Raw genomic sequence first — 11,502 nt, forward strand, 5'->3', positions numbered from 1 at the left:
CATCACTAGAAAGAGCTTCACGTAACACACTTTTACGGTCTTCAGTAGGTAAATGATGTCTTTTGATGTGTGAAATCATACGGCCAATCCCTTTACTTCCCACTTCACCGTTTGGGGAACAATGGAAGCTTCTGAACGGGCACAGACAAATATCACTCGAACTTGTGGAAGAAGAAGCCATACAAAAGAACAAGCCTCGAGATGAAGCAAAAACTATGAAACAATATTAAACAAGGAAGGGAAGGAAATGGCACACAAACACAATGTTGGTGTGCACAAGAAGCATCCAAACTAAGCAAACTACATTATCTTGAACAACAAGGCTGCAACACGAGAAAAACTGGTTTAGGCATTTTATCAAACACTTGGTGGGCAGCAAAATTGGCTTCTTAGAATTTCATCTTCTTCCATTGAAACATCAGCCCAAAATCTATATTTGAATGAAGATAATCCTCAAAGCATGCTTTACTTCAACCCACCAACAATGCACCGCTACATAATTAATCCACTGTAAAAAGTTTTTTAAAAGCGATCCACAAGTAGCATAATTTCTAAGCTTGCTGGAATGGAACCAAGAAAACGCAACTTGTGGAAAACCCCTCTTTTTGCAGTTTCTTCAAAGGTTAGTTCATAATGTTTTGAAGGACTCGGAGGGAGGTTTGACGAGATCAAGTCCTAGAAGTCTGATCAAACAGAGATTTCTATTGGAAAAAAAAAAACAAGCTTTTTGAAACAAAATCTTTGATAATTTAGTCTCTTAACTCTTTTTAACCTGCAGAAGGTGTGATTCCCTCATGGGAATTCTCCTCCCCGTTCTCGTTTTTAAGCATGTCTGATTCATTCATCTTGAAAATCAAGATTACTACATAACAAAAACGAATTACAAGCAAATGGACTGTAACTATTGTGAAGAAAGACGGATATGGATTATGAATCTTTGGAATGAGTGAGTGAGTTTATGGTTTATTTTATCGATGGGTACATTATAATTAAAACGTTAAACATTATTTAAGGTAGAAAAATAGCTTAAGTAAAATGAAAATGGATGGTTTGAGCAAAATAACTAAAAATAACAGTGTTCTAAAAGGCGCGCCATGGCGCGCGCCAAGGCGCGAAGCGTGGCTTCGCCGTTACGAAAAACCTTATAACGTTGGTGTTAGGCGTGGCGTGTGGCAAGGCGCGATATGGCACGCCATGGCGTGTTATGGCGCGTGTTTTTTCGTTTGAGACACAGTTTTTTGCTATTTGTTATGTATTTTCTAATCGGAGATACAAGTATTTTGGTTTTTGTTAACTTTTTGTTATTAGTTATTGAACTAATATTGCTAAAAGTAGTTATATTTAATATAAATTTATATTTATGTGGTAATATAATTTTAAATTAATACAAAATTTCCGCCTTACATCACGCCTTGAAAAAACGTCATGGCTCGTTAAGCTTGAGGCTTGGCCTTGCCGCCACGCCACGCCTCAAGCCATTTAGAACCTTGAAAAATAATAATAAGATCTCCATGTTACCATTAAAAACTGATAAACTGACAACAAATAATCAGAATAAAAATGAGATAACGAAACTTTTGAAAGTTGAAAATCACAACAGAAAGTTGGTCACAAACAAACAAATGTTGAGAGCCAAAATCTGATTCAAATTTATTTTTGCCCATTTCGGTGTCCCTAACCCAAAATACTGACATATTCTTTCAATTTAGATTCCCGGTTTTACAAGGGTATGAACAGAACAGCTCGTTCTAAAACTAAGACAAAGAAACAACAATGAATAGGTAGGTGTAGAGATGCAAAAAAGATGAAGATGACTATGAAGCCTCTCTTTGAATCTTTTCAACTTCTTCCCGATGTTTTCTTTCTGCCTCTTCAAGTTCTCTTTCTGCATCTTCTTTGTCCTCTTTAATGTCACGAGCTTCAAACTCCTTGGCTGCTGCCATGGCTTTCACAACAGGGTCTCTTAGTTCGGATATCAACCCACCACCCACCCTGTATTCTTCTTCATCTCCAATCAAGTATAGACGCTGATCGGGTCCCGTTGCCATTGGAATGTCAACCGATAGCAACTTCATATCATACTGCCAATTACAATAAAAATATCAAATACATGCCTTTTTTTTTTTTTTTTTTTTAAGTAACTGACCTGGCCACTTTTGTTCTTGACTTCAACACTAACTAAGCCTTTCATCTCTGCCCCTCGTATTGGAAAAATAAGAAAACATCGTTTGCTCCTGAGAGCTGCTTTGAAGTTTTTTAGTGTGACACCGCCTCCTGACATAACATATGCTCTTAGATCTGTTCCAGTGAGTGGAGCACCCATGATCTCAAGAATGTCAGCTGATGTGTTCAGTTTTCTCATTGCCATCCGATAAACTTTGTCAGGATTTATAGTGAATCTTGATCGCAGATACAACCCCTTATTAACACATCATAAAATCCGGTTAAACCACAACTCTTAATGATAGAAACCAGAATGCAATAACAGGTGAATGAAACTAAAATATGATCAGAGTCATGATCATGTGACAGATGAAATGTCTGTCAAAACACCTCCTACACTCCGTAAACCTGGTAATAAAAGAGAACCTAATTTGACCCAGAAAGACTACTAAAAGCCTCATTGTATCCAATACTTTATCAGCAATCAATAACATCAACATTAATCGAATCAAAAGAAGAAACTCACACTAAATGCGACGATAGCTGAGGAAAGAGCAAGAAAACCATACTTGGCCATACCCTCGGATAACCCAATAAAAGTATTTGCGATCCCAAACATAATCCTCCAAAGCAAAATACAAACTAAAACCCCACCAGCACCCCACAAAACCATGCTGTTCCTCCTCCAAAACGCCTCCATCTGCAACCCAACAGCTTGCTTATACCTTGAAAACGCATTCTTAACTGCTGCACCGGGTTCTTTAATCTTACTCTTCAACAAATTCACATCCAATTTACCACCCAGATTCGAACTCCCAGTGGAGATGTACCTGAACCCAAGGAAATTCCTGGTCAAATTGGTTTCCACGGATAGTTTATGAGATGGACTTTGGGAAATTTTCGAAACTGAAGACGGCAATAAGCTGGGTAAGCGACATGATGGAATCCATGGGTTTAGTTTAGGGTTCCGAGAGATGATTTGAGAAATGGGAGTCGATGAAATTGGGGGCTTGGGTAGCGACAAGGCCTTTGAATGGCGATGATGAAGATACCTAAGGAGGATTACTTTAGAAGATGAGGGTTTTGACATATCGGTAAAAATTAGATTCACAGGAGCACAAACTCGGAAGAGATCAAAGCAATTATATAACAGATCAAATCAAAATTGGTTGATCGATTGCTTGACCTTGCTTAACTCGTCAACGGAGATGTCTGGTATGTTATATATTACGCAAGCCTGGTTTCAGAGAGGAAGGGGTTGAGCACGACTGTCTGACTGGCACTGTGCACCTCTGTGATGTGACTTTTACTGGATCCGAATAGGAATTGATCGGGTCAAGACTTCAAGACATTGTTTTGGGCATCAAGACTTCCAGCTTACGAGCTCATCAAGACTTCTGGGCCCTTTGCCTTTCACCCTAAAAAGCAGTGTAACAAACTTCTCATACGCCTTGGAGGAGTACAATGTCCTTATTATTCCAAGGAAATACCGTAAATAGTCAAAAAAATGGGGGTATTTTCAAAAAATAGACATAAAAATGAACTTTTCCGGATATAGTCATGCATTCCGCGGAGGTAGCTCCGCGGAATCTACTGTAGCTTCGCGGAATGACAAAATCGTAAATAAACCAATGTATTAAAAAAAAAAAAAACTCTTCAAGATCCATTCCGCGGAGCTACCTCCGAGGAATGGATCTTTAGTGTTTTTTTTTCCTTCCTCACATCGATTTTTCGGGTTTTATATTCATTTCTCAAACTAATTGTTTTTAAGAAAAGATTATCATACTATTATAATCTTTACTTGGAAATAATTAGTTGAAGAATTAATATAAACTCCGAAAAATCGATATGAAAAAAAAAAAAAAAAAAAAAAACCCTCAAGATCCATTCCGCGGAGGTCCGCGGAGGGTCTTCCACGGAATGCATGACTATATCCGGAAAAGTTCATTTTTATGTCTATTTTTTGAAAATACCCCCCATTTTTTGACTATTTACGGTATTTTCCCTATTATTCTTGTGTTAGGGTCCGGCTAGTAGACGGAGAACGTCCTCCAAATGGTTTCGGACCTACGCGTTTTTTTGAACCGATCTTGAAACAATCTAGTATATTTTTGGACCCGTGACCTGGTCTTTCTTCTATCCGGATCCAGTCTCAATGTTTTGTGTTCCAATCCCACATACTTTGAATGCATCTTTTTCAGTTCAGTTTCACGGTTTTTTGGGTTTTTTTTTTCAGTTCGAGTTTTTCCGTTAACAAATGTGTGATTATCACTAAAATGATACATTATGATTTACAAAAAATGATATATTAAAATTTAATAAAAGAAATAAGAGAAAAAATTGGGTAAGGTGATTAAAAATATGTCATTAACACAAATTATATGTATATAAATTTTGGTTTCCAGTATTTTTTGTGTAACATCTTGTTTCGCATCGTCCGTGATTAGGGTTCATGGGTTGCGAACTGGGCATGAGGAAGTCTCGGGGTTGCGACGAGTTTCTAGGAGCGTAGGGTATCTCGTCACCTTCCCGTAGGTATGAGGTTCATTGGAATCAACGTTATATCGAGGAAGCGACGGAAGTTTGAAGTTGTGGTAGGATGAGTCCCTTATTTGAGAAAGGTGGCAGCTGAGTACGTTGGGTGTACATGTGTGTATGCTTAGGGTACTCATGTGCGTGAAATTAAAGCGGAGTCACCCAGTACGTTGGGCGTACCAGAGGGTACGCTGGGCGTACTAGGTCCAGAAAGAAACCCTACTATTTTGGAGTGTCTCTATTTAAGGAACATTATGTCTTCATATCCAGCCACAATTTCCAGAGTTCAACTCTCTCAAACCCCTAATTCTTGTTCTTTGAGCTTGAGTGTCTATTGTGAGCTTATAAGTGTTCTTGTAGGATTTTTAGAGTGAAAAAGGAGCATGGAAGAGAATAGAGTTGGAGTTTAGGCTTTGGATCTGGGCATTACTGTGGATGGAGCATCATGTGAAGGTATAAAGCTCAAAGCTTTCCCATCCTTTTGATTTGTGCATGATATGGTCCATTTTAGGGTTTTTGGTCCCAAAGCTTGAAGCTTTATGAGTTGTTGCACTCCAGAGCCTCATGTTTGTCCTTTAGAGTGTTTCTAGTGGAGAGGATCCATAAAAATGAGGTCTTGGACATTGGAATCAAACCATGCATGAGTTATGAGCTTTTTGAGATAAGAGAGTGAGTGTTTTAGGTGTTTGTGACCTTCTCAGCCATGCAAAGCCTGAAAGTCACTGACTTTATGGAGTAAGAGCCATTCGGGGGTCCAGATATGGGATTTGAGTTGATGTCTTAACTGATTAAGACAAAATGAGTAGAAAGAGTGAATCTGGGGAGTACGCTGAGCGTAATTCCTGTACGCCCGCGTACTGCCCTAGTGTCCCCGATGGCCAATCTGGATTCATGAGTACGATGAGCGTACCAAGAAAGGTATGCCATGTGTAACCTTATTGTGGACTTTTGGGCTAAGTCTCATTTTGGGCCTTGAGTGTTAGGCCTAGAGTTTGGGCTTGTTGCAATAGAGTTTCAGACTAGAGGAATATGTATATGTGCTTTGGGCCCTTGAGTTGGGCTTGCCATTTAGATTTGAGAGTTGGGCCTCAGGAGAGCCAATTTATTATTGGGCCTTGGTGGGCCCAATGGATTTTAGGTCATTGATGGGCTGGTTAGTGGACTACCTTATGACATGATGAGTGAGAGTTTGGACTTAGTTCCTAATTGGGTTAATTGTGGATTTGGCTTAGAGTTAGAGGTTGGTGCATAGCAACAACGTTTATAGGGGGCTATTCATTATCCGAGGGGAGTCTTCTCACTATACTTACCATAAGTGGTATCCTTACGTGACTGAGCTGTCTTATGTGCTTATCTGTGTACTGTGATATTCGGCATTATGTCTTTGTGATTTATGTTGAGTATTATTATTATTATTGTTATTGTTATTGTTATTGTTATTGTTATTGTTCTTGTTATTATTATTATTATTATTATTATTATTATTATTATTAGTATTATTATTATTATTAGTATTATTATTATTATTAGTATTAGTATTATTATTATTAGTATTATTATTATTATTATTATTATTATTATTATTATTATTATTAGTATTATTATTATTATTATTATTATTATTATTATTATTTGAGCAGGGATTGTACTGCCCCTGCTACCGTCATTGCAGCATCAGATCTAATTTGCTTTCAGTGCAATCAGAGGGGACATAAAAAGTCACAGTGTCCGAGTTTAGCTGCAGCAGGGAAGGTGGCTGCACCTGCCCCTGCTACTTTAAGGATTACAGATGGCTAGCAGGGCCGAGCCGAGGCGCCGATGGCGAAGAGTAGAGCTTTTCAGATGACAACAGAGGATGCACGAGCGACTCCTGATGTGGTGACGGGTATGTATCTTCCCTTCATCTCTATATTAATATTGATTATTGCTTATGGTTATATGTTTTGTATATGGTCGTTCTCTGTGAACGGCATTTCTGCTATAGTATTATTTGATTCGCGGGCTACCCGATCGTTTGTATCGCTAGCGCTTAGTAGAGCTCCAGGGGAGCTTGATTGTCCACTAGAGGTCGAGATAGTAGATGATAGGACCGTGAGGGTCGCCAGAGTGCATAGAGGATGTTATCTTCAGTTGTTTGACGAGCAGTTTCCGATGGACTTGGTCCCTATTCCCCTACGAGGGAATAAGGTTATAGTGGGCATGGATTGGTTGAGTCCCAATGGGGCGGTGATTGATTGCGAGCTGCAGCTAGTGAGGGTTCGCACTCCCAGTGGGAGAGAGTTAGTGATTCAGGGCGAGAGGCCATAGCGCGGACCAACTCTTTGTTCAGCCACGAGAGCGAGGTGCTATTTTCAGCAGGGTTGCGCCGGTTATGTAGCTTATGTCTTGGATGCCCGGGAGAAGGGCAAGATGATAGTTGACGATGTTCCGGTGGTGCGAGACTTCCCGGATGTATTTCCAGAGGATTTACCGGGAATACCTCCTGAGAGGCAGGTCGAGTTTGGGATCGACCTAATTCCTGGTGCGGCTCCGATAGCTAAGGCACCGTACCGGCTAGCTCCCCCTGAGATGCAGGAGTTGTCTACGCAGCTGCAGGAGCTACTAGACAAGAGTTTTATTCGGCCGAGTAGTTCGCCTTGGGGAGCGTCGATCCTGTTTGTGAAGAAGAAGGATGGGTCGCACCGTATGTGTATAGACTACCGGGAGTTGAATAAGGTAACGGTGAAGAACCGTTACCCCCTCCCGAGGATAGACGATTTGTTTTATCAGCTTCAGGGGGCATCTTGGTTCTCCAAGATCGATTTATGCTCCGGATATCACCAGATGCGGGTCAGAGGCGAAGATGTGTAGAAGACTGCTTTCAGGACCCGCTATGGTCATTTCGAGTTCGTGGTGATGCCTTTTGGGCTCACTAATGCTCTAGCCGCGTTCATGGATCTCATGAATCGCGTATGCAGACCGATGCTGGATCGGTCTGTGATAGTATTCATAGATGATATCTTGGTGTATTCCAAGACTCAGGAGCAGCATGAGGAGCACCTGAGGGAGGTTCTAGAAGTTTTGAGAAGGGAGAGACTTTTCGCAAAGTTCTCCAAGTGCGAGTTCTGGTTGCGTGAGGTGCAGTTCCTTGGTCACCTTGTCAACCAGAAGGGTATTTTGGTAGATCCGGCCAAGATAGAGGTCGTGATGCAGTGGGAGGTCCCAAAGTCTCCATCTGAGATTCGGAGCTTCCTAGGTTTGGCAGGGTATTACAGGAGATCCATTCAGGATTTCTCCAAGATAGCAGTACCGCTCACCCGACTGACCAAGAAGTCGGCGGTGTTTCGTTGGGGGCCTGAGCAGCAGGCGGCATTTGAGACCCTCAGGCAGAGATTGTGCGAGGCTCCGATCCTTACCTTGCCAGAGGGAGTAGAGGATTTTGTAGTCTACTGTGATGCCTCAATCACAGGTATGGGAGCAGTATTGATGCAGCGAGGCCATGTGATAGCTTACGCCTCGAGACAGTTGAAGCCTCACAAGGCTAACTATCCTACCCACGATTTAGGGCTGGGGGCGGTGGTGTTTGCCCTCAAGATTTGGAGACATTACCTTTATGGGGTCCATTGTACCATCTACACGGATCACAAGAGTTTGAGGTACCTTATGGATCAGCCGAGTCTAAACATGAGACAGAGGAGGTGGTTGGATGTGCTGAAGGATTATGATTGTGAAATCCTTTACCATCCAGGGAAGGCCAACGTAGTGGCCGACGCCCTAAGCCGCAAGGTGATAGCAGCCCCTATCAGAGACTTATGTCTGAGGATGACAGTGATTACTCCGTTGTTGAAACGGATCAGGGATGCTCAGGTTGAGGGCCTCAAGGAGGAGAGGCAGAAGTGTGAGAGGATAGTGGGCCGAGTAGCTTCGTTTGATTATGATAGTCGGGGGTTGTTGAGCCTTCATGGGAGAGTGTGGGTACCGTACGGGGGCGGAGTACGGCATGTGTTGATGGACGAGGCTCATAAGTCTCGATTTTCTATCCACCCAGGGGCGACGAAGATGTATAGATATCTTCGACCCGATTACTGGTGGCCCTGCATGAAGCGGGATGTCGCCTGGTATGTAGAGAGGTGCCTGACCTGCAGGAAGGTCAAGGTAGAACACCAGAGGCCTCACGGCAAGATGCGGCCATTAGACATTCCCGTGTGGAAATGGGAGGACATCACCATGGATTTTATCGCCAAGCTTCCCAAGACCGCACGTGGGGTAGATTCGATTTGGGTAATAGTGGATCGGTTGACGAAGAGTGCTCATTTCAAACCGATCCAGGAGAGCATATCGGCGGAAAAGTTAGCCGATATCTATGTGCGGGAGGTAGTGGCACGTCATGGAGTGCCGGTATCGGTGGTGTCAGACCGAGACGTCCATTTTACATCCAGATTCTGGAAGCGGTTTCACGACGAGATGGGTACTCGTCTCCATTTCAGCACCGCTTTCCACCCTCAGACGGACGGGCAGAGCGAGAGGACGATTCAGACTCTCGAGGACATGCTTCGGGCATGTGTCCTAGACTTCGGTGGCAGTTGGGATACGTATCTTCCGTTAGCGGAATTTTCGTATAACAACAGTTATCATGCGAGCATTGATCGACCTCCCTTTAAGATGCTTTATGGGAGGAAGTGCAGGACCCCGATCTGTTGGGGCGAGGTCGGTCAGCGAGTCATTGGGAGCACAGAGGTGGTGCTTAAGACGACCGAGTTGATTCAGCAGGTTCGTAGTAGACTGCAGACTGCGCAGAGTCAGCAGAAGAGCTACGCCGACAGGAGGCGTTCAGACTTGGAGTTCCGGGTAGGCGATATGGTCCTTCTAAAGGTCTCACCTTGGAAGGGTGTCATCAGGTTTCGGAAGAGGGGCAAGCTGGGCCCCAGGTTCATTGGTCCTTTCAGGGTTTTGGCCTGAGTGGGTCGGGTTGCTTATCGGTTGGATCTTCCGGCAGAGCTTAGCCAGATCCACAACACTTTCCATGTGTCTCAGTTGAGGAAGTGTTTGGTGGATGAGTCAACAGTTGTTCCCTTAGAAGATATTTAGGTTGATAGCAGCCTGAATTATATTGAGAGGTCGGTCGCGATTCTGGACCGGAAGACAAAGACCTTGAGGAACAAGGTAATTCAGCTAGTGAAGGTGCAGTGGCAGCACCGGAAGGGGTCTGAGTGGACGTGGGAGGCTGAGGATGAGATGAGAGAGCACTACTCGGAGTTATTTGCAGATTCAGCCGTAGCAGACTTCGAGGACAAAGTCTGAGTCAAGTGGGGGAGAATTGTAACAAACCGTCTCTGGTATGTTCTTTCCATGTTATTTATTTAGAAGTTTTCAAGAGGGACTCGGCAAGTCTATAGCCCGAATCGTCGAGTAGAGACGGGATTTCGAGCACGTGTAAGTCGGCGACTCGACGAGTCCATATTCGGGACTCGGCGAGTCCGCCTGCCAAGAAGAAACCCTAAATCCCCGGGTTTGCTCACTATTTAAGCAATGTTATGTGCCCCAACTCGCCTCTTTCACCCTCAGAGAGCTTGTGAGAAACCCTAAACCATTCCTTGTATGATTAAAGTGTTTTTGTGTGGATTCTTGAAGGATTGAAGAAGAAGAAGAATAAGAAAGGACCAAAAAGAGGAAGTGTAGAGCAAAGATCCAAGGCCAAAGTCAGAGTTCATTGAGGTGTGTCTCGGAATTATTCTGTTTTGTGCTTAAAATCTCCATTAGAACACCTCTAAGGCTAGTTTAGTGTATTTTCCAAGCTTTATAGTTGTATGGATGCCTTGTTGGGTCGAGATATCCCCAAATATGTTCATTTAGGAGTTTTAGAGCCCTGATCTATTTCCTTTTTCAAAGTTGCCTTGCATGAGAACCCTAGATCTAGCCTTATTATGCCTTTTGAGCCTTTTAATCTTCATGGATGCTTATGGGCACGTAAAGATAGAATCTTTACGTGTTAATCGAGCATAAGAAGCCCAGATCTACAAGTTATATGCGCTGGATTCAAGCAGAATCGAGTTTTTAGTAACTGCATGCATGCGACTCGGCGAGTCGAGCCGCGAGTCCCCGATTTTTCCCCTTTTGAGTGATTCCGAGTGGGGACCAGTGAATAGTAGAATGGACTCAGTGAGCCGGAGGTCAGACTCAGTAATGGAGGGACTCGACGAGTTGTTCATACAACTCGACGAGTCCAAGGCAATCTTCATAGATTCAAGAACAACTCGTCGAGTTGTTCATACAACTCGGCGAGTCGGATGCAGATAGCCTGAGTTCTAGAATCGAAAGGGAACTCGTCGAGTTGATGCCATACTCGACGAGTAGCAGCAAACAGGGTTGAGAAGTGAGAGTAGGGACTCGGCGAGTTGGCGGCCCAACTCGGCGAGTCAGGTCAACTGTAAGTTGACTTTGACCAGGAGAGTTGACTTTAGCCAGGGGTAAAAGAGTCATTTTACCCCAAAGCAGTTATTAGTATTTGATTGAGTGTGTTTGTGGAATTGTAGCCGGGGAGATACCGGAGCAGCAGCAGATAGCTTCCAGAGCCATACACTCAGCAACCAGTTCACGAGGTGAGTTTCCTTCCAGTAGGAACGGGTCTAAGGCCACAATGCCAACCCGTTTAGCTAGCAGTAGTTTTTGGACCTCGGTCCGATGCAATAGTTAGTATGTTTGACGCCTACGTGGCTCAGACAGGTTTGCGTGTTATGTGTTCCGGGTTATGGCCCGAAGCAGTATGTAGTATGTGTTGTTGTGTTAGTTGATATGTTTATGTTATGCTATGTTCAGTAGTTCCGG

General features: G+C 43.2%; 1 protein-coding gene across 1 annotated transcript; it reads right to left on the minus strand.

Annotated features, from left to right (window-relative positions):
- Positions 1-1,625: 1,625 nt before the first annotated feature.
- Positions 1,626-3,532, minus strand: LOC145088702 (uncharacterized). The gene is made up of 3 exons (XM_079027093.1): positions 2,690-3,532; positions 2,147-2,419; positions 1,626-2,081 (listed from the first exon to the last, which is right to left on the minus strand). The coding sequence occupies exons 1-3, from the start codon at positions 3,251-3,253 to the stop codon at positions 1,815-1,817; spliced, it is 1,104 nt and encodes a 367-aa protein (XP_078883219.1). The 5' UTR covers positions 3,254-3,532; the 3' UTR covers positions 1,626-1,814.
- Between the last annotated feature and the right edge of the window lie 7,970 nt (positions 3,533-11,502).

This window comes from Lactuca serriola, chromosome 2 (assembly GCF_051521515.1).
Source record: "Lactuca serriola cultivar US96UC23 chromosome 2, Lser_US96UC23_V15, whole genome shotgun sequence".
Lineage (NCBI taxonomy): Eukaryota > Viridiplantae > Streptophyta > Magnoliopsida > Asterales > Asteraceae > Lactuca > Lactuca serriola.